Source organism: Phoenix dactylifera, chromosome 14, assembly GCF_051530095.1.
Source record: "Phoenix dactylifera cultivar Ajwa chromosome 14, Ajwa_hap1_PhDact_Kaust_v1.1, whole genome shotgun sequence".
NCBI classification, from domain to species: domain Eukaryota; kingdom Viridiplantae; phylum Streptophyta; class Magnoliopsida; order Arecales; family Arecaceae; genus Phoenix; species Phoenix dactylifera.
Window position 1 is genome coordinate 20,578,632 of NC_143203.1, and position 23,427 is coordinate 20,602,058.

At 40.4% G+C, this 23,427-nt stretch overlaps 3 protein-coding genes and 1 non-coding gene across 4 annotated transcripts; 2 read left to right on the forward strand and 2 right to left on the reverse strand.

Annotated features, from left to right (window-relative positions):
- The first annotated feature begins 1,109 nt into the window (after positions 1 to 1,109).
- Positions 1,110 to 10,494, forward strand: LOC103712640 (dnaJ protein ERDJ3B-like). The gene is made up of 10 exons (XM_008799214.5): positions 1,110 to 1,380; positions 1,478 to 1,626; positions 1,817 to 1,943; positions 4,338 to 4,452; positions 4,845 to 4,961; positions 5,179 to 5,265; positions 6,843 to 6,902; positions 6,981 to 7,058; positions 9,774 to 9,845; positions 9,932 to 10,494. The coding sequence occupies exons 1-10, from the start codon at positions 1,310 to 1,312 to the stop codon at positions 10,088 to 10,090; spliced, it is 1,035 nt and encodes a 344-aa protein (XP_008797436.3). The 5' UTR covers positions 1,110 to 1,309; the 3' UTR covers positions 10,091 to 10,494.
- Positions 10,495 to 11,858: 1,364 nt separating this feature from the next.
- On the forward strand, positions 11,859 to 17,808 carry TAF13 (TBP-associated factor 13). Its single transcript, XM_039132521.2, has 6 exons — positions 11,859 to 11,969; positions 12,428 to 12,533; positions 14,132 to 14,169; positions 14,999 to 15,058; positions 16,443 to 16,517; positions 17,475 to 17,808. The coding sequence occupies exons 2-6, from the start codon at positions 12,431 to 12,433 to the stop codon at positions 17,583 to 17,585; spliced, it is 387 nt and encodes a 128-aa protein (XP_038988449.1). The 5' UTR covers positions 11,859 to 11,969; positions 12,428 to 12,430; the 3' UTR covers positions 17,586 to 17,808.
- A 1,897-nt stretch (positions 17,809 to 19,705) lies between these two features.
- LOC120112811 (5S ribosomal RNA) lies at positions 19,706 to 19,824 on the reverse strand. The gene has a single exon (XR_005514443.2). It is a non-coding gene; the product is annotated as a 5S ribosomal RNA (ribosomal RNA).
- Positions 19,825 to 20,111: 287 nt separating this feature from the next.
- LOC148700107 (pentatricopeptide repeat-containing protein At1g09190-like) lies at positions 20,112 to 23,151 on the reverse strand. The gene has a single exon (XM_088710815.2). The coding sequence runs from the start codon at positions 22,972 to 22,974 to the stop codon at positions 21,493 to 21,495; it is 1,482 nt and encodes a 493-aa protein (XP_088566941.1). The 5' UTR covers positions 22,975 to 23,151; the 3' UTR covers positions 20,112 to 21,492.
- Between the last annotated feature and the right edge of the window lie 276 nt (positions 23,152 to 23,427).

Consider the following 23,427-nt stretch of genomic DNA (forward strand, 5'->3'; position numbering starts at 1 on the left):
ACTTTATCAGCTAAATTTAATAGTAGTTTGAATAATAATTTTGATAAACGAAACCTTTACAACATATATATTTTTTCTCTTTTATAATGCGATACAAAATTCTAAAAGTTTGGCCCATGCAACGCAAACAAGACGCATTATAAATAGCTATAACCCTTTTGTATTTTTTTTAATGTAATATAATAAATGTATGCCGAATTTTAAGATCGGCATACCTCTTATCCTTTTATTAAAACAACCAAAGTAAGATGTATGTACCACAATTTAAGATAGAAGGGGGTAGATGATAACCAACTCATGCTCTTTTTTTTTTTTTTGAAATCGGAATTGGTAATTCGATCATAAATATATCTTAAAACTAATTTTGAGGATCAATAAAACTTTCTTCTTTAAACATTATTTGTAACTTATTTGGATCATGAGAAGAAAAAAAAAGTACGAAAAGATGTTGAAATACTTCATATCTAGTTGAAGTTTACAAAATGGAAGAAAAAAAAATAGATTTTTCATGAAAATAAGATTTTCATGTTTTATAAGAAAAAAAAATTCATATAGAATATGGACAAGTTCAATTTTCTCATACTAAAAATTGGGATAACTTTTTTTCTCCTAAAAGTTCTTTTAAGCTTTTAAATAGAATGAGATAAGATCTTTTACTTTATTAAATTTTTTCGTCTCCTCCATTTTTTCAGTGGGAAAACCAAGTGGTCGAACTACTTACAAACTTTGCCACCTTGGCTTCATCTCCTATTCTCTGGACTTCGTCCTTCCCTTTCTCTTTCTGGACTTCGTGCTTGCAAACTTTGCCACTTGGTGCTGCAAAAAAAATCATAGAAACGCATCTATTTTAATTTCTCGTTAATTTGTGATTAGGAGAGGGGGTGGGTATCAGAATACTGGATATCGTGTTCCGGATGCGGAATTCCGTTCGTATTGAATACGTTCGTCATCACGCGCACCCGCCCGGAGCCGAGCGAATCTCCGCCCGCTGGACCAGCTTAATGAGGGGTGGAACAAGAACGGCCGCTCCAGGCTCCAGGTGTCCTCTTTTCATTGGTTTTGATACCGAATTCCGTTCCTCTAATTGGTTCGTTTCCGGAGACGCAAGTTTACGGAGACCAACCCGTTGACGCCTTCGGTCTCTAAAGCCGTTCCTGAGGAGAGTGGAGGAGCTCGTGGCCGAGACGTGATAGACGCGATCTGGGCTCCTTTTCGAACCCTAATTTCGACCAAGAAGCGTCAAATTCTCGATTCACGACCATCGAGTCGACTACCGGCTTTCTCAGATCGGAGCTCATTCACAGCTCCGATGGCGTTGCCAAGAACGTGGCTTCTGCTCCTCGTCTTCCTTCTATCACACGTTCTTGCCGCCCTCGGAGGGTACTACTCGATTCTTTTTTTTTTATTGAACAGTTTGGACTCGAATCGCTTTGGATTTTGATAAATTTTCCTTTTGTTGTGGCTTTTGGGATTTTAGGAAGAACTATTATGACGTGCTGCAAGTTTCGACGGGAGCTTCGGAGGAGCAGATCAAGAGGGCGTACAGGAAGCTCGCTCTGAAGTATCATCCCGATAAGAATCCCGGGAACGAAGAGGCGAACAAGAGATTCACGGAGATCAGCAATGGTATGAATCAAGTTTTATGTTTGGTGGACTGCAATGTGATCAGTTTCTTTTCTCTTCCCCCACTTAAAGCTAATCTAATTTTTTGTTGCCTAAGGGTTTCATCCCCCCCTTTTTCCTTATAAAATTACAAAAAAATCATTGATTTTGTACACAAAATCTAATCTTTTTGCATAAATTTACGTTTTTTCAGCATACGAAGTGCTGTCTGATCGTGAGAAGAGGAGTATCTATGACCGGTATGGCGAAGAGGGTGTGAAGCAGCATGCCAGCAGTGGAGGAAGGGGTGGCGGGAGGAACATCCAAGACATTTTTAACAGGTAAGACTGTGTTTCCTTTTTGAGATTGTTACACGATTTTGTTAAAATTTAAAGGGAACTCAAAATCCATACAAACTAATATAATTTTCAGAGACATTGAAATTTCTTTAATTGCTGTTCTTCTGCTCACTCGATTTACTGGGGTCAATATTATATCCTTTTCTCTACTCATTCACATTTCACACACACAGATACACACAAAAAAGCAATTATTAACAACGCATCTTAAATTTAGTTTATCCACATCTTAGATTAATGCTTAAATCTTGCTTCCCATGCTCATCCAGCATGCAGCCATTAGCTTGTCATGCTGAACTATTAGCTAGTGACTGAAAATCTCATTAATTGGTATCAGAAAGAGGCTTCTGTCTTGCTTCTGAGAATGAGGATAGGTAAAGAAACAAGGGGAGGACAAAATGATGAAGTCCTGTCACTCTGCGATGTCTTTGACAAGACAATGGATGATAATTATGATAAATCCTGACTAAAATTGTCATCTTTAAGGTTCCCGATATCCAGTTTACAAGCTCTCAGCAGAAGCATGGTTCAAGAGTGTGCTTGACCCCTTTGTTCATTGTTAATTGCTTTTAAGAAGCAGCCCATTAACATGCCTGATAAGTGGCACAGTAATAAAACCCATTAAGTCCACATCTGGCTCAGTTTCAGTCCATGATAATTAGGGAGAACAAACTCACACCACTACAGTTTCACGTGCCTTGTATGGCTTTATGGCTTGTTAGGCTTGTTGATCTAGACCTTCGGTGACAGTCAAGTAGATCGGAGCAGAATTTTACAAGTCCCTGTTGAGAACTCTGAAGAGGACGTGGATTTTCAGAATCATGGTAACCATTGCCAACACATGCCTGAACAGCTGATGGAGAAGACAACATCAACATTTAGTTGAGGACACGAGGGAATCTTTCTCCTTGTGGATGGGTCTATTTATAAAACACAATACACACCAGTCTTGATTCTGAAATAGAATTGGCAAGTTAAATTAATTTCTTCTGGTTGTCTGTGTTTAAACTTGATCCCTGCCTGTAGTATGGGACAGGGTGAACTGTTTAACTTGATGTCATTTTATATAAATTTCTTAGGGATCATGGGTTGCAGGCATTGTTGCTACAGGTGGCAGTCAAGGCATCTGGGTGGCAGTCAAGGTGTTAAATAGGTCTCTGAAGACAGCTAGAGAAGCCTCAGAAGGACCATTTACATACATTTGTACATATGCATATACATTATATACATACTTATATGCATACATATATATTTATATATATAAACACACAAAAAAATATGTACATGCAGGGGAGGGTGGTTGTAATTGCATATATCTAACATACATTGAACCAAAAGATATATATGTACAGATGAACTTATGAACATGTGAATATATAAAAGATAAGAATACATACATATGCATGCGTGCATGTTAAAGCCTTTTATTGTATCTTTCTTATATGGCATATGATGCCAATGAACAAATGACTTGCATCCATATTGGAACCTAAGGAAAAAAATAAGATCGTGCCAATGAAACTTTAAGTACTTTAAGTTAAAGTGTTAAACAAGTGACTGGAAAAGGTTTACCATTCAAAAACCTAGACCTTAGCTCCAGTTTCCAAAAAGATGGATGCCTGAGGAAGCTTGACAGTCTTTACTACTTGAGCTAAGACAATAATTATAGATATTTTTCATTTGTTATGTTCATCAATGAGTATGTTGTAAACTCATGAACTAAAATGTCTTGGAACTTTAATTGTTAATGTCCAACCTATAATCCTTAGGTATGTGCAAATGCTGATCAATTGAAATAGTTTAAATCTGGATATACAAAGTAATTTAGTTGAATCATTAAATGCATGAGTGACTTTGTATGGAGTTTGGTGCCTAGGTGACTTTCTAGTCATCGATGCAATTGTGTGGGTGATCACAAGGTCCATTGCTCAGGGTCACCTAGACAATTTGACCAATATGGTTGCTAGCCTCTATATATCTCAAAGTTGAGAGTTTTTAAGATGGTTTTTTATTGGATACCAATTCGCTCTGCTGATTTTTTGACAATTTTCCTTTTCACACTCCTTTTTGTTAGGTCATTCTTGACAATCTTGTTTCCTCGTTACTGCTCCTTTGATATTTACAGCTACTTCTGTGCTGATTGTTGCCTGTCTGTTAATGTGTTTGCAATAAGCTATCTTGCATATGCATAATGCATTACCTGCCTTTTGCAGTACATTTGATATGATTTCTTTCTAAGTGTTGCATTCGTACATTATCTCATACAGTGAATATTGTTAGTTTTATCATGTTATATTAATTGCATGCATTTATATCTGCTTCCCTAATTACAAATCAAGTATTGCCGGCATTGCTTACATATAAGGTTTCTTTCAGTTTCTTTGGAGGTGGTATGGCACAAGAGGAGGAGGAGGTGATAGCAAAAGGTGATGATGTAGTTGTTGAATTGGATGCCACACTAGAAGATTTATATATGGGAGGTTCCTTAGGGGTAACTTTATTCTCCTCATAATTTTCTTAAGTTTGTTCATGATCTAAAACTTCTTTTGCCAACCATTGTAAAACTCATTGCTAATTAAAATTGTCTCAATTTTCATTGTGAATTACTCTCTGTGTTAAATGTCATTTCTTTTTAAACCAATGCCTCATGTGAATCATGCCACTGTAATTTTGTGGGTGGTATCTTGTTGTTCAAGATGATGACTTTTTGAGTTTTTGACATTTCTTCCTCTTGCTTTCTTAGTTTATAACTGAATTATATCTTGGAACACAAATTAAATTGATTTTGCGTACTATGAACCAGAGGATAGTAGCTCTGAGGCAATCTGTTTCTCATGATTTCCAATCACCTTACTTTGTCTTCTTTGATGGGACTTCTTATAGGTTTGGAGAGAGAAAAATGTTATAAAGCCAGCCCCTGGCAAGAGGCGCTGCAACTGCAGGAATGAAGTTTATCATAGACAAATTGGTCCAGGAATGTTTCAGCAGATGACAGAACAGGTACCTTCTCTTTAAAAAAATACCTTGATAGGTAGCTCTGTGATGTGCGGACCAGATTTTATTCAAATAAGCAGCAGTTTGGGTCCTCGCTATTTTTATGTCACTCATAAGTTCACTGATTGGGATAAATAACTAGAGCTTTTATTTTTAAAAAAATTCACCTTCAGAATGTGTCCAAATGGAAGTTTTATTTAAATTTTCAATGTTTCTTTTTCAGGTCTGTGAGCAATGTCCAAACGTGAAGTTTGAGCGAGAAGGTTATTCTATCACTGTAGATATTGAAAAGGGGATGCAAGATGGACAAGTAAGCTGCTTCTATATAGATTATCATCATTCTGAATAAAGCCTTAATGAGGCAGTTTTTTCTATATGACTTGACTGCTTGTTACTACAAGATATATCTTAGGTCTTGGTATTTTTTAGTAGCATCAAGTGGATATATCTTCATGGATGTTATCAGCTTGCTTAAGTGCTTGAACCTTACGACTTGCTACTAGTTTTACGATGTTCTGGATTTGGGGCATGACATTTTCAACCTGAAAATCCTTGTGTTTTTCTTTCCCCATCATAAATGTGTTTTTTGTCACTTTGTTGTGACTTGCAACCGGTGAGGCATTAGATGGAAATTATGTAGCAATGGGTTTGATGACCCTTGCTAGACCTGCATCTCTAGCTGAGTGTGCTCCTTGAAATGCATACTATTGCTGGGCAGCACAAGGTCATTTTGATTATCCCAGATCTGTATCATGTAGATGTCTTTTATCAATTTTTGTGCTAATTACATTATTTTAGGCTTTCATATTAGGTTTCTTCTTTATTCATATTTTGGTGTATTTTATTGCCTTCATATTAATTATGTCTCATCCATGGATTGCCGAACCGGGCCACACCGCCCGGTTCAGCCCGAACTGAGCGGACCCGATCTTAGGCCGGGTCGGTTTGCTATAGGAAAACGGTTTCGGCCCATAGGGGCCGGAACCTCAATAATACTTGCCGGAACCGTTTTAACCGGAATTGGCCGGTACCGGACGAAATTGGACGGTTTTGTCCGGTTCGACTCAAACTCAGTGCGAACTGGTTGGTTTGCACCGAGTCGGGGGCCAGTGGTTCGCTATGGCAATAATTGCCATGCCACAACGCCTGCTGTGGCTGTGGCTTGGCGTTTGGCTTTTAAATAAAAGCCGAATGCTACTGAAGGGGAAGGCTGAAGAAGGCATTCTTAAACTGAGGGAACCAGTTTTCTCTTTTCAAAAAATCCACAAACAATACTGATTCAGGCTATCAGAAGGAAGAGCCAAGGCTAAATGAGGTGTGCACGCATATAAGGTGTGCACGGTGCATGCCGGCGCGTGAACGGGACCATAGAAACATTAGAAAACATCAAAAAAATACCAAAAAATATTTGAAAAACATCAAATTAGACTTAAATTTATAGAAAAAGTTCGAAAGAAGAGAGAACTCTCAAAAAAAATTTAGGGTGTGCTTGTGCATGAACGGGCACGCCGCACGTCCAACCGGCTCGGTTTGGTCTGAACTTGTACCGAACTGTACCGGATGCCGACTGGTACAGCGCCCAATAACGGTTCGATGATCCTTGGTCTCATTTGAATACTGAACTTTATTTTGCGATTCCTATACCATTTTCATGGTGTTGGCATAGAGTTCACTCCAAGTTCTGCGATATGTTTAGGATATTCTTCCCTTGTTTCTCATGAATGACCAACTAAAATTTTTGTTTCTTACATGCTTTAAAGCTACTCTTCCATCTGAAGTTCTGAACTAATTCAGACTTGTTGCACCACAAATACTATAGAATAATATATGCTTTCCTTCTTCAATTTATTTGTAACTCATCAGTGGAATTGTCTAAACTGTGCACAGGAGTTGCTTTTTTATGAGGATGGTGAACCTAAAATTGATGGTGAAGCTGGAGATCTGAAGGTATCCCCGCCCCAAAAAATAATGAAATTTACCACTTTAAATCTACTTTATTATTTATACATTCATTTTCATGAGCAGTTCAGGATCCGAACAGCACCACATGGGCGCTTCAGAAGGGAAGGCAATGACCTGCATATAACTGTGACAATTTCACTGGTAACAACTTTTCTTCAATTTTGTGCTCTTTTCTTTGACTAAGATTTACTTCTGCTTAAGTTTACCACCATTACTGCTGTGTTTCATAAATCTAGCCTCCTTGTTTTTATAAATTCTACTTAGTATTTTGTGGTGACCTGGAGTTGTGTGCTGCTATTACGATTTCAATCTAGCTTGAACTGATAATTTCTTCTAGTTCTTACAACAGCAGTGACTGGGTTGTCCGGATTGTGTGTTCATGTCAACTTAGAGAACAAATTTTGCAGTGATCCTGGATGTCATCTATTTATTTCCTGATGCAAAGTACTTAATTATGTTATTTCTCTTATGTTGCTAGCTTTGAAAATTTAAGTTCCAATCATGACACAAACTTCTGCTAACAGTTTGGAGGAGGTTGCTCTCAATAGAGAAATCTGAAAGCATCTATGGACAAATAGTGCATTATACCTTCTTCCAGAAATTTTTCCTGAAAATTAACATTGTTTTGTGGACAAATAGTATAATCGCATATACAACCATGGCGGTACTTCATATTGGGCAGTCCTGATTAAAAGGATGTATGAAGGTGGGTGCTTGCATGCATTGATTGATCAACTTATTACCAGATTTATGTCCTGCAGTAATTCTTAAAATGAGGGATCAGTCCTATAAGCCCTCATATTCCTATGCCTTATTCAAAATGAAAAGGAGGTGGCCTTGCATAGTTTTGCATGTTGTAAACTGATAGTGAGATAACCTAAGCAGAAACCTACAGTGTCATGTTCTTTTATGCTCTTGTTTTCTTATGTAATTTTTCTTTTTTGGTGGGAGGGATGAGGCTTCTAGTATTTTCTTTCATGTTGACAACACTTTCTTTGATTGTAGAGTAGTGAAGTGCTTGAGGATTGGGAGACAAACACCTACAGACTAGAGTGCCCGCAGATTTGACCTTGTAAATTGTTAATAGAATTTTCATGGTGAAGTTTGACCTCCAGGGACTCTCTGCTGCTTGTCTCATTGTATTCCTTTTATTGGTTTGTCGTGAACCATGAATTTCATCAAACTTATACCTCTCAAGATTCTGTTTATGACACTTATTAAGAAATACTAGACACTTTATATTCTTTAGGCTTGATATTTTCTTGCGATCAAGGTTCTAAGACTTGGTTTCATTCTCCCAATTAGAGGTTCGGTTTTGGTAGTTCCGCTTCAAGTTTCAGTGTTTTGGTCAAAAAGTCAGGAGAAAATCCCTAAAAATACAAAAATAAGAGATAAAATAAATTATGATAATATACTTTTTATTATTTTATGATGTTTTGAGTTATTTGCAACCATACTTTGTGCAGCTTGGGTACTTTTAGGCTGACAATTCTTATATACTTCCTAATTTCCTCTCATAGATTTATTCCCTTTTGAAGTTCAAACATTCTATATCGTCAGACAAACAATATTTATCTATTCATTTAGAAACTTAGAATAGAGACACTACACAATATGTAAAGACCCTATCTCTAAGATCCTTAATAACGATCATGTGTAGCCTTTTTATTTATCAATAATCGCATGCTACCAACAAACCAATCGATATAGGTAGTGATAAAAAAGGCAAAAGAAAAGAGTATTTGCTATTACTAACCACCCCTTCCTTTTTTTCCCTTCTGTTCTGCAGCATTTCTAAGACATGTTGCAATGTTTCAAATTTGAGATCACATAAATGTGCTGATGCCTGATGATTGATGCTTTCATGAATAAATTGATTGAATGAGCATATTAATGAATTAATGAATTTTATAAAATAGTGAGCATATTTACTTGTTAAAAGGAATTTTTTTAAAAGAAGAACAACAGTTCTGGTCAATTTTGGCCGAAATTGACCAAAACCAGCTGAAACTGACCGAAACTGGTCGAAACTCAAACCTTGCTTGTAAACACAAGCCTTCCACCCCTTAAACATGTCTACTTTTGTCAACAATTTAAGAGATTTTGCATTTATGTCTATAGACAACAATAACAAGGTTAGGAGGCACATCACATGTTTTGAAACTATCGCTGAATTGTGTTTGTTTTAGCTCCATCCTTAATAGGTTTCACTTTCTAAACCTTCTAGAAGTATGTGCAACAACTTGTAGTGAACATTGAATTAGCGATAAGTTGTAATGAGCTGAAATGTTTTGCAGGAACTTCAGTATCTTAGCCTTAACTAACAGTCTTTTTACCTGTCTCAATGGGTCTGGTTTTATGATTCTCGTGTAATAGGTTTTGCTTTGATCGTCATTCATGTTTGTGATCTTTTTTCTTTTTGTTACTTCTGGGTGAATTTTAGATTTTTTTCAACAGGAATGAAGATCTATAGCCATCATCTCTGTTTTATCAACTCTTGACCATCTAAAATTTAGTGATGCCTCAGAAGATTTCCATCCTAAATTTTCCAGATAAATTTTGGTGGAGGACATCTGTTAGATGAATACATACAAATCAGATCCCTTTTACTGTTTTCGTGATAAATAAACTTCCAAGGAACGAGAAAAAATTATGCTGCATTTGCCAAGTCTGTCATTTAAACTATATCAATCTATAGAATGGAAAGTCACAATTTATTGTGCTTGTTTTTTTGGCATTGCAGTTAAAAAGATAGCTTTTTATAGTCGTCTGAACCTGCAATATTTATTCTCCTTTATTATTCAATTTATTGGTTTTTATATATAATGTTGATCTCTAACTCCCTGCTTATTTCAGGTCCAAGCTCTTGTTGGTTTCGAAAAGGCCATCAAACATCTTGATGAACATTTAGTGGAAATCGGCACAGAGGTCTGAAAATAATCATTATCTTGTTCGGTCACATGAACTTGTCATTTTTCATCCACTTTTTAAAATGGATTTGGTGAAATATGTAGGGTATCACTAAACCTAAAGAGGTGAGGAAGTTCAAAGGGGAAGGCATGCCTTTGCACCTAAGTTCAAAGAAGGGAGATTTGTATGTCACATATGAAGTTTTGTTCCCCAAGTCACTAACTGAAGATCAGAAGACTAAAATCAAGGCGATTCTTTCTTGAAGCTTGCATTCTCTATGTTGGCGTATAACTTGTTCCTCCTTGTTATATGACTAGGGTTGATTGGAAGGTGTGTAGCCCCTGGAATTTTCCCAAATGGCTCCTATTTGAATGATGACATTTACTGTAATTCTTGTTACTACCTGTTTCCATGGGGCACGATCACCTCTCCATTTGCTTCCCCCCTTCCCCCTTTTTGGGGTAATAGATGTAGTTTAGAAAAGGAAACTGATTAATCGATCTCTGATCCAAGTCTTTCTCTCCCTTACTTCAATTAATGGGAAAGAAATACATACTACAGAATCACTCTTGATTATGTAATTCTGTTACTACGAGAGAAACAATATTCATACTGCTTCCAAAATGTATCAAAAATTATGAATTATGATTTTTCTTACTTTTTCTAATTTCTTATTTTGTTTCTCTTTGTTAGTCTAAAATGCTTAATAATAGAAGTGGAAGATGCGGGGGTTCATCCTTTGTAGTAATATGCTACGTCATGATCTGATTATGTTTTCTTTGGGCTTTGGATATGTTTGTTGCTGCTTTTTGGCATATCTTTCTTCAGAGTCTGTGTTTATTTGCTCTGCATCTTCTGTTTGCATTAGCAACTGGACACGTGTAATGAATGTTTGAGGGAAGAGAGGAGAAAGTAGTAGAGTCCAATCCTTTTGGGAGTCGGATAAGTGAAAGATATAAAATCTAATATGTTTGGAAATTTTACAAAAAGGATCCGGCGATTAGTTCCTTGTGGATAGCTCCAATCTCCTTGAATGGTGCTTTTATTTATTTTTATTTTATGATTTGAATTCTGGATCGAGGAGGTACTGATCAACTGAGCCAGCAGTTGTTACATTGTATTTTTGGAGATAATTTGACATAGAACCTTGATAAAACTTCTTTCTTTCATCCTCTATACCTACAAACCTTCTTTATATTGCTTCCTCTGTCGCTTACAGTGCTCGGGTTCGGGGGAAATTTTGTGAATGTCTTTGGAGAGGAAGCTGGTAAGTCCATTAAGGCGATTCCTCTATCCTGTATTGATGGAGATGATGGGTTTAGGACAGGGATTGGGGTTGCATCTTTCGTTAGAAAAAAAAATTCGCTTTTCTTCGTGCCAATCCATCATTGAATCATCTACAAGTCATTTTAAGACCTGGGATGACGGCTTTTGGAGTGTTTTAGATATATGCAGCGGATGGTCTTAAAGTTCGTTTGGTCCGTAAATTTTTTTTTATCACATATTAGTTAATTATAAAAAAATAACATATTTTATAGTGGCTTATATTTAGTTGAACATCTAGTTTTCTAAATTTTTTTATCTAAATAAAAAAATAATTTTTTTAATATTTTTTATTAGATATAAAATTTTTATTGAATGCTACTTTCCAAATTTTTCTTTTTTTTAAAACTCCAACCAAACATTCCGTCGACCCGCTTCCCCTTTCCGCTAACCAAACGATGATAATAAGAAAAACCACGAAATGCCACCAAAATGGTAGCCTGGTGGTAAGAGGGCGATAATTCCATACGGGCTGTGGTGTTGGGGTGACGTATCCACACGTAAGGCGGTGAGCCCAGTGGAGTGAGTCCACTGGTCGGAAAAGGCATGCGAAAATTTACTGGTCGGAAAAGGCATACGAAAACTTGCGATGCGGATGCATCCCAAAAAAAAAAAAAAAATCGTACACCAAAAAAAATAAAATAAATAAAAACCACGGAATCAAAATTCCGACCGACCGCTTCAAGCAGGGACGTATATATATAAGAATATAATATATCCGGCCGCACCGAGACCAAGGACGTTCCAGTCTTCCCTCCGAGCGTCCCTCTTTCCTCTCCGCTACTCGCCGTCCACCGCCACCGCCGCCGCCTCCTCGAGGTATTCTTCTCTTCGCTTATCTTTATTCCGTTCCGTCTCCTTCCGATTCCGGCCTCCCACCGCCCTCCTCCGCCTCCAGCCGCCGCCGCCACCGCCGCCACCGCCGCCATAAGGGTTCGGTCCCAACCTTCCCCTGATCCTCCTGTTTAGATCCATCGACGAAAAGAGAGAGGAATTGTTCAAAAGGCGACGATATCAGCAGATCCTGCGCCCCTTCCTTGGCAGATTGAACAAAAATCAAGAATTAGGGCTTCAGAATCATCGATTCCTTGTGCCAACATTCTCTCTCTGTCTCTCTCAATCTACAGGAGTTGATGTTTATTGTTATAATCGCAAGTCCATTGTTTTTTTATTCGTTTTTCATATAATTTGGTATCAATTCTTGATTATTTTGTGTAAAGGTATGTTGTTTTGGCACATACTTATGTTTTAATGCTGGAGATTGCTGTCGAATTCAGGTGATGCACAATTCTTCTTCAGGGCCCCCGGCGAAGCCGAGGGTGGGATCGTCTCAGCCCTCTGAAGCTTCTTTTAAGCGCAAGCGTGGGGTCTTTCAGAAAGATCGTAAGATTGATGCTGTTTGATTGCCTCTCACTTATTTTCGGTTAGGACAGTGCTTGCATATTCTTGGAAGTATATCAGCTCCCTTAATGGCCTTTGTTTGTCTTCGTAGTGATTGAATCCAGTTTTGTTTTTATGCTTTCTATTTTATAGTTGGTATTTGTTGGATGCATAAAAACTAGCTCAATTTTTTTTGAGAATCTAGGATCATTTGTGGTATCTACTAGTTTGTGCTGACAAAAGGATTTCGTTTTAGAAAAAAATGGAAAGATAGGGAAATTTGATCCAAAGAATGTTTTTTTTTTCCAAAAGAAATCAGACATTATCATCCTTCACATAGCTGCTACAGTTGCATCTTTTTGGAGAACCAGTTAAGGAAACAGCCATATTATGCAGCACAAGGATGAAACAATCATGATGTCATGGAAAATTGCTCTTTTTGAAAGTTCCTGGGTTACACAGTGAATACCCATCAAGATTGACCATGAGGATCCTGAAGAAGAGAGAATATCAGATTTGCTATCAGATAGAGAGATATGGATGATTATAAAAGAAGCTTAGCATTGTTCCAGATTTGCTTTCGAGATAAGTTAAAGGTGTAATCAAACATTGGCAATGCTCTTTGTAGCTTCAAATGTAAGTGCAAGGTTTTGAAATTAATTCTATTTTTAAAGGGTATTCCATTTTTCTCCTTACAAATCACCTAAACCATCAAAAACCAAAGCTTCGTATTAAAATTGCCAAAAATTTACATCAGTTCAGAAAAACCATAAAAACTTCTCCTATGCTCATTAGAAACTTCCAGTACGTAATAAATCCATTAAAGTGTGATCAAATCGGCCCAGCTATGTCTCACTGGAGAAGCAAGTGGAGGATAGCTGTTTTGCTACGATAACAAGCTCATGGATTAAGAGGTTTACTGGGCTACATTTTTTGTAGTAATCTTATGTTATGATATTCTCAAAAGCTGTTTCCTAGCAGAAAAAAACTTCTGCTCTAGGATTTTTGCTGGGCTGCTTTGCTAGTTGTAGGAAAATTCATCATGCATGTTACCACAGTACCTTTTGTGCTTGATTTCAATATCTGCAAAAACCATGATAGGGTGTTGATGACTAACAGCTGAAAAGACTTGTATAGTCTTGTGAAAAAGAGGCTTATAGTCATTTGTCCTCCCGACATAACTGTTCCAGCATCAAAGTGTCCACAGCCTGGGTTTATTTGAGTTTAGACTTTATGTGCTTTCAGGTCAGACTTCTTGGCCGGCTAAATTAAAATTTTGCATATGTATGGTCCAAGTCTGACCTATTGAGTATTGACACCCCTGGTATTCTATCAATGATTTCATGCTTGATAAACAACATGAAGTTATTTTTAGAAACATTTTTTAACTTGGAAATTTTGGAAAACATTTAATGGCAGCATGTAATACATACAGTGCCTCTCCCAGTTAATACTTGAAGTCACAGAAGAGCTATGTTCTTTGCTGACACTGCTGGAAAAAATGTTTAGGCTTAAGCTTACACAAAACTTATGCCATCATGTGCAAAATTGATATTCTTGTCAACTATTACTAATCTAAATCTTCTTTGTTTATGTTGTAGTGCAACACATGATGTATGGATTTGGGGATGACCCCAATGTGAGTATTTCTATTCTTTCACAACAAATAATATATTCTGCCTCATCCTTTTTGTTTACTATTGTCAATTAATCATTTTCACTATTTCAAATAACTTTGAGCTTATGGTCAACTTGTTTATCATTTTGCACCTGCATTCTTAAATTAGGGGCATCCAGAGTGGCTAAAGGATTACTATTGAAAGGAAAACTCTGCTTTAATTCACAACATTGATGTGCATCAGGACACCTCTTAGAATCATCTCAAAATGGAATCATCATGGTGTTGGATACATCAAGAGCTGCCTTTTGCACTTGTTGCAACCTTCATTGTTGCTTAGCAGCTGGTCTTATATGACTGCTGCATCAGCCTGTGCATTGACTTACATATGGATAACAATTAACAGGACATAACACTCAAGAAAAAAATAAGAAAATTAGGAATGATAATCAGTTGGCCATTTGTCACCCTGGCATTTATTTTCAAACTACTCTGGATTTCAGAATATTTTTCTTCATTTTATGAAAATAATCATCATTTTTTGAGGTTGTATATATCCTGTATGAAGGCATCATGTTTAGCGACTTAAATTTTCTTTTCAAGATATAATTCTGTCTAATTTCATGATGCATCATGCCCAGATTTAATCGAGAAGAGATATTATTTGATTACCTGCATATGTTTTATAGATAGTGATGCAACATTTTAAAAGGAGGTTGCATTTGATACTTAATTCTTGGTGCTACTATGTGGTCAATGTATTGATATATTCCCTCTGGTAGTTAACAAAACTGATTTTATGCAGTTATTGCCTTGTTGCTCATATCATAGCATTCTGTTGGTTTTGCAGCCACTTCCAGAAACAGTCGCACTACTGGAGGACATTGTTGTGGAGTATATCACTGATTTGGTAATTATGGTTTCCACCTATCTTAGTTGTTTTTATCAATTAAGAGAAAAAGAGAGCTAGATAAAACTCATGGCTGTCAACCGCCCATGAATTAAAAATTGTTTAATCTTAGCATCATGGAAACCTCATGTGGGATTTAATAGATGATAAAAAAAATTCCATCATGTTTAAAAGAATCGAATGATGTTTATTTTGATGTCTGATTATCTTGAGGCTATTATCCTTGCCATATGACTGGCTTTCAGTCGAAGACAAGTGAGGCATATGGTCAACAAGTTCAAGCTGAAATAGAAAGGCAACCTCAACTACTTGCAATTATTCAGGAAGCTTGACATACAGACTGGTGATCCCACATATGCATGTATTATTTGGAAATATGGAAAGATTGTAGAAGAGCTTGTGGCATTAGTGGACATGCTTAATCTGTAAGAATAATTGGCAAACTGGAATGGCAGGACTCTCTTCCCCAATATACTAAGCCTTTTGGACCATCTCCAATTAAGATAAGCGAACAAGATTTTTTAAAATTCAGGAGGCTTTGGGAACTAATCCTGTTAGCCCCAAATATCAGCCATTGATTAGAGGTTAAAAATCGGTTAAGTATATCTGGCTTGAAAGAATGAAGCTAGATACCAATGTTACAAAATGTATGCCCATGTCTTCTTGAATCTTATAGTTTTGTTCATAATTCCTCTCCTAACTGTCAAAGTTCTTGCCCCATGCTTCTTGAATTATAATACAAGTTTCCAGGAAGTACAAAATAAATGCCATAGTTTTGACCAAGGTTCGTCGAATTGGTATTGGAGGGTGTACCGGTCAGTGACCGGTTTGGCATGGTACAAGTCCATACTGTGTTGTTCTATGGTGTACTAAAACAGGGAGCCAGAGAGAGGGAGAGAAGGAGAACGAGAAAGAGGAAGAGAGGGAGGGAGGAAGGTAGGGAGAGGGAGAGGGAGAGGGTTGGAGGGAGGGGCTCTGTCTGTTCGGATCCTATGTGAGAGAGAGGGTGGGGGAGAGAGAGAGAGAGGCCGAGAGAGAGGGGAGGGGGAGAGAGAGAGAGAGCGACTTACTTGGGTCGCACAACGTCATTGTCGACCGGCCGGTCGGCGACATTTCATTACTGTTAAGAAAAAGCTAGCTTTGTGGAATTTACACTTACAAATTATGAGAGCCCACCACACCCCTAGGTTCATGTGCACAAGGAACTCTACATTATCTGGATGGCAGCATTTGGTAGGAGCTTCAAGACCTCTCAATGCTTTATAAATGTGCTCAAACATTTAATTTGATCACTGCTCAGTTTATTTTTGAATTTTCCTACCTGCTCAGGGGAATGCTTTTACTCTCCTCATTCATAACTTTGAACTGCATGAACTTCTCCTAGGTGCATAAAGCTCAAGATGTAGGATCAAAGAGGGGGAAGCTTTTGACCGAGGATTTTTTGTATCTAATTCGTAAGGTACGACTTGTTGCACTTCAGAAACATTTAATGTGTTTGTGTCTATGCTCTACCTGTTCATTTATTGGATGATTTTGGTCATTCTAAAAACATCATCTCCATTAAGTTATCGTGATAATATGTCTTAGTAGATACCAAAGGATGTGGCTTGTGTCTATGAAATTGCGAGAGCTATGTTGCATCCACATTCCATAATGCTGTATATGTGGGCCTTGTTGTTAAAATTGTTTACTGGGGTTGGTAAGAGCACCTTCACTTTTATGGATGCCTACACTTGTACACATGTTGCAAGGTCACCCTTCTAGCAGTCAATTTGCCATGCTTGACATTTGCTGGATTGGGAACCTTGAATTCAGTTTTGCATTAAGTGAAAAATTTCTGAGAATGCAGGAAATATTGGCATGATGTGACTTGCATAGAGTACAGGCCAAGGGAAAATTAGACCCTTGGACAGAAGGCCTCTTGAGAATAAATAAGTTCTGTCTATCTATATGTATGGGGATTTGATCCTTCTACCATATGCTTAAAACACATCAACAATTTAGTAGTTTGAAACCAGGCGCCAGTAGTCTTTCTAAACCAGGCTAGGAAGAAACCTAAAGAAAAAATTCTTCCTGAGCTGAAATCTCAAGTCATTATCTTGGGTGATACGGAGCCTGAATTACAGGCATCAATTTAGGTCGAACCTATTGTATGTTATTTACAACTGGCCACCTAAATGCCATTTAGTATGCAGCCATCTAGGTCTGCCATCAGCAAGACTGCAACTACCCTTGCCCACCATCTTTCTTCCTTTTTTTCTCTTATATGTTTTGCGGATTTTGTTCAATAACCTAAAAGCATTGCATCTTTGTGATGGATATTGCAACTAGTTTTGCCATGCAAGGTTGATGCACAAAACGTTCTGCTCCCTACAATTTTCACCTATTTTTCCTTCTGTCTCTTTTTCATTAACAGGATCCGCCGAAGCTCCACCGATGTACTGAATTATTGTCCATGAATGAAGAGCTCAAGCAGGCAAGGAAAGCTTTCGATGTAAGTGAAGAGACCCTGGCAAATGCCGACTGAAATTGATGGCTTCGGTAGCGCGCATGTCCCAGGATTGTATTCAGCTGTAGCATTCAGTTATCTTGGCTATAATAGCGAGCAGCCTCTAAATTATTGTGCGACTCGTTCGCTGCTGAGCCTTTATTGTTCTTCAATATCCTCACCCTTGTAAAATAACAAGACTGATATTTTGGACATTTACGTTATAATTTGTGTGATACACGGGATCAACATCCTTAGCTAAGCCCAGGTTCTACTTGTCTTGAAATCCTTGTTTTTTTTTTCTTTTTTTATATTCAACCTTTTGTGTTTCAATTCCTGTCTCATTTAGTTGGCTAGTCTGTTTGCACCTTGAGAATATGTGCGAAACTGTAATTACTTGTACCCTCATAGATTTTGAATACTTTCTCCTTTTCTTCATTGGATTGGCTGAGCCATTAACTTGCTACAGAATACCCTTTTTTTTTTTTTTTTTTGATAAAAAGCGGCAATTCATATAAGCTCTAACGTGAGTACATCCTGCCAAGTCAGAAGAAACTAAAAAGTACAAAGGGGCGGAAGTTCCAATGTAGGCATCTACAAGAACTTTCCTAAATGACGAACAATATAGGAGGTGATCCAGTATACTGCCTTGTTCGCCTCCTGAAAAACATGAGCTACCTGATGCACACCCCACTTCACTACCAGCCTCCGTGTCTTACGAATAAACGGATGTCCATCTCCATACCTATCCACGCCCCGAAGTCACTCGATCACCATAGATGAGTCTTCTTCGATGTACACCCACTTGGCACCAAGCATCCGCCTTGTATATGATATCCCCTTCCAAGCTGCTCGAAGCTTCGCCCCAGCTACGGTAAGACTTGGCGTGCGTCGACTCCTTGCTGCTACCAGACTGCTATAGTGGTCTCTGATCACAAATCTAACACCTCCGGACCTCCCATCTTTCGACATGCTACCATCAAAGTTCATCTTGAGAAAACCAGGGGATGGGGTACCCAAGAAACGAGAGCGAACTTGGGCGCTGTAACAACGAAGCGAGTATCCCAAATGTCCCCAGCCATTCCAAGAGAACACATAGCAGCGCATGACGCCACCTCCTCGGCCTGAAGCACTGCTTTAACTACTACCCACCTCGGAGACGCCCTCCTCCCCTTAAACACGCCTGCATTCCTGTTCAACCAAATGTGGTAGGCCAGATATGCTCTAAGTACCCCTGCCTCAACAGATCTAGAGATCTGAAATGAGTCTCTCAGCAACTGCAGTAGATCCTGTACCGACACCACCGATTGGGGGAGAGGGACTGGTGACCTCCTCCATATCTCCCTGACCTTGGGACACTATAGAAGAGCATGCTCAATAGTCTCCTCAGAGTCCGTACACACCTCACAGCGCAGAGGGATCTGCAAGCCCCACCTAACTAGCACACTCCTAGTGGGGAGACAACCCCAAGTCACCTTCCAGAAGAAGAGCGCCACGTGCGGATGAATCCGCATCCTCCAAATCCATCCTCCCTCGATCTGCCGCACTGGCTCATCTCTGAACATAAACTGTAGATCCCTCGCACGCACCCGTGCTCGCCCCGTTAGCGCCCACACTAACCTGTCAGGCTCCCCCTGAAAAGGAACCGGTAGAGCCAAAACCATCTCCACTAAGTGCTCCCCAAACACCTCCCGAATCAACCCCTCCCTCCATCGGCCCTCCTCTGCAACCATCAGATCACTAACCGTGTGACCCACCAGTCGACCCGAATCCACCATGGTCAGCAAATGACTGAGCGGCTGCACAGTCACCCAACAATCCTCCAACACATCAATGGACTGGCTATCACCGATGGCCCATCTAATCTCCGGAAGGACCACCGTAGCTCTAGCACACATCTCCCTCCACAGTGGTGAGTGGCGGCGACCAGCCCTCGCTCCAGGCACCAACACCCCATACTTCGCCCTCATCAACGAGGACCACCAGGGCCGTTCTGGCGCAGGATTCAACGTGCTGGTCCCGCTATGCTGCATGGCACCGCCAGTCTCCGTACTCGACTTATTTTCAGAGGAAAAAAATTATCCCGAGCGAAAAAGCCAAAATCCAAAAAATTAAAAATAAATATTATCGAAAAATAAAAAAAGGACAAAAAAATAAAAGGGGTGTAACACGAGGACTTCCCAGGGGGTCACCCATCCTAGTACTACTCTCGCCCAAGCACGCTTAACTGTGGAGTTCTAACGGGATCCGGTGCATTAGTGCTGGTATGATCGCACCCATGACATGCCCTCCTGCTCGCCCACCCCCAAAATCTCCAGTATAGAATGCCTCACCTTCTATCTGGTCTTCGAACTAAAACAAACAGCTGACTTTGAAAAGTTGACCCGCTGCCTTGATGCAACACTATAGTCCCGAAGAATCCTGCAAATAACTCGGACATCCTGCCGTGATGACCGAGCTAACAACAAGCAATCATTAGCAAAAAGTAGATGGGATATCGGGGTAGCTCCCACCGCTGGCCTGTAAGCCTCCAACTCCTGCATGGTCACAGCATGATGCAAACCCTAGAAAGTGCATCCGCACAAATGATAAACAACAATGGGGATAGAGGGCATCCATGACGCAACCCTTCCGAAGGTTCGAAAAAACAAGATGACGTGCCATTCACCAAGATGGCGAACAATGGAGCCCTAACACAACCCATGATCCACCGAATCCATGTCTCGTGAAAGCTGAACCCCTGCAAGGACTGCTCCACAAAATCTTAGCGCATCCTATCGTAGGCCCTCTCCATATCAAGCTTGACTCCCATCAGACTCCTCCTCACTGGGGCTCTACCCAAATCAAATATGAACTTCTGTGCTATTAAGGATATTGTCGGAGATACTGCGCCCCCCAATAAAAGCTCTCTGCTCCACCTAACGGCAAATAACTTCGCCGTAGCCTTTTACAAAGTGGTACAAAGACTAATCGATCGAAAATGACCCGACTCAGAGTGATGAAGGTCCTCTGCCAATTTAGCAGCATCTCTGCTGTGCTGAAAAACTGTTGTAAGAACACGAATGGAAAACCATCTGGCCCTGGCGTCTTGTTCCCCTCGACAACTGTTAGAAAATAGGATGCCCTCTACTCATATCATGCAGGACAACTGTTAGAACATAGGATGCCCTCTGAGCTTGAAGTCGGCAGGTGTTTGAAGCTGAGGGAATAGGGAAATTGGCAATGGTAATAGAGGGCTTCTAAGAAATAATACCATATGGCTGTTGCATAGTAAAAGCTAGTGGATATGGTCTCTCTGATTTCCTCAGATGTCAAGGCGATCTTCAAGTGGATATTTTTTTCTGATTAATTCTCGGATGGTAATCAGTAATTATAAAGCGTATCGCTTGTGGTTTTTATGTATGGTAGATGAAATCCAGATGCAGATTGTGTACCCAAGCGCCCTTATGACAAGTCTGCTGTTCCTGAGGCAGCCATGAAGGCACTGAAAATTTTACTAGAATGGTGCTGCTTCTCCGAAGATTTTATCGCCAATGCTGAGACACCGAAAAGTTTTAACTGATGCTCGAATTTATCAATCATGTTCTCATAAACGATCAAATTCATGAGGATCTCCCACAGCAGATATTGGCTTCTGCTGCTGTCTTGTGCTGCGAGGCGTCATCAGGCTATCGTCTCAATCGGATGGTTGCAGGTGCGAGGCCAAACCATTCAATCCTTGTTCCAACAATTTGGTGTGAGCCTTCGCAATCCATTCATGCAAGTGATCACTATGAAGTGCTGAAACCTTTCTTCCAAGCCCTCCTGAAGCATGTTCGATGATATGCCCCTTCATTCATTGATAGAGGTCAAAGCCAACAGGAGGAAAGCAATCTTGAAGCCTGATATAGGCTCCACCTCTTGGTTCCAACAAAAGTCCATCCATACGAATTCGCATCAATTTTCTTCAATCCTTATCTTCATGTCCTATAAGGCTCTGCCCCGGCACCTTCGGCACGCTCTTCCCCTTCATCAACCACCGCATGTTCTGTGCCTCTTCCCACCGGCCAGCCTCTGCATAAAGATTGGCTAATAGCACATAATTCCCTGAATTCCTAGGCTCCAGCTCAATGAGCTCCCTAACGGCCATCTCTGCAATGCCAAGCTCGCCGTAATTCCGGCATGCGCCGAGCAGCACCCCCCAAATGGCAGCATTCGGCCTCATCGGCATACCCCTGACCACCTCATGCGCCTCTTTAACAAACCCACACCTCCCCAAGAGATCAACCATACACCCATAATGCTCAGGCTTCGGCTCGATACCATAATCCTCGACCATTGAAGCGAACAATCGGCGACCCCTCTCGACCAATCCGGCATGAACGCAGCACCCGAGAACCCCGACGAAGGTCCCGGCATTGGGCTCGGCTCCACTTCTCTTCATCTCCTCGAACAAATTAATCCCAACTTGACCATGCCCATTGAAAGCCAACCCCATGATCATGACATTCCAAGAGACCGCACTCTTCTTCGGCATCTCATCGAAAACCAATCGGGCAGCTGCCAAATCCCCGCATTTGCAGTACATATCGATGATCGAATTCGCAACGTTGACAGCACTCTTCGACAATCCTTTCCTATCGGCATAATAATGAATCCATCTACCAACATCCAAAGCCCCCAGTCGACCGCAAACCGGCAGGATTGTAGCCATTGTGGCATCATCAGGCTCAAACCCGGAGTAGTCCCACATCTCCCGGAAAAGCTCCAGAGCTTCGCCATCCTGGCCGCAGCGTGCCAAGCCGGCGATCATGGAATTCCACGTGACAATGCTCCGCTCATCCATCCGGCGAAAGAGGCAGAATCCACTCTCATAATCGCCTCTCTTACAGTACCCATTGATCATCAAGTTGTAAGCAACAACATCCTTTTGGAACATTTCGTCGAACACTCGATGAGCGGAGTCCATTTCGCCGGAACTGGTGTAGATTTCGAGGATTCCGACGGCGACGGGAGGGTGGGCGGCGAAGCCGGAGACGAAGGTGAGGGCGTGGACGGAGCGGCCGAGGGCGGCGGGGAGAAAGGAGGCAGCTTTGAGGAGGGGGGCGAAGGAGAGGCGATCGGGGGAGAGGGAGCGGCAGAGGAGGAGGGAGAAGAGGCGGAGGGCGTCGGGGGCGGCGGCGGGGGAGAGGGAGAGGGCCTTGAGGGTGGCATTGAAGAGGGGGAGGGAGGGGGATGGGTGGGAGAGGAAGAGGCGGCGGGCGTAGGGAACGCGGCGGAGGGCGGCGCAGACGGAGACGAGGTGTGCGAGGAGGAGGTTGGAGGAGTGGAGATGGTGGCGGAGGAGGTGGGCGTGGATCTCCCGGATGTGGGTGCGGGTGGCGCGGCCGTGGAGCAGCTGAAGCACCCGCCGCTCTGCCGCCCGCTGCTGCTCCTGCCCGCGGCTCATGCTACTGATAGCTCTCTCTCTCTCTCCCTCTCTCTCTCTCTCTCTCTGCTGCTTTGTTTCGAAATTTGAAGCCAAGTCAAAGGAATGGTAAAAAAAAAACTTGGCCCTCCGGCAGGTCCAGGAGAAGGAAATAAATGAAATAAATTTTCTATATACTTCGGTTTGGTTATTGCACTTATTATTAATATTTTTATATTCCTATATATTTCTGTTTTATTATTGTACTTACTTTAAATTTTTGTATTTTTAAAAGAAAAAAAAGGAGAGAGAACCTACTTATGCTATTATTTTGCATGGCCAATCTATTTAGGAATTCATCTCTCAAGGTTGGAACCCAAAACTTATCCAAATACTTAAGGATGAATTTACTTAAGACTAAACTCACAGAGAGAAGAAAGAGAGAGAGAGAGAGAGAGAGCTGAGATTATGAGGATAAGCCCCAACTTATCATGA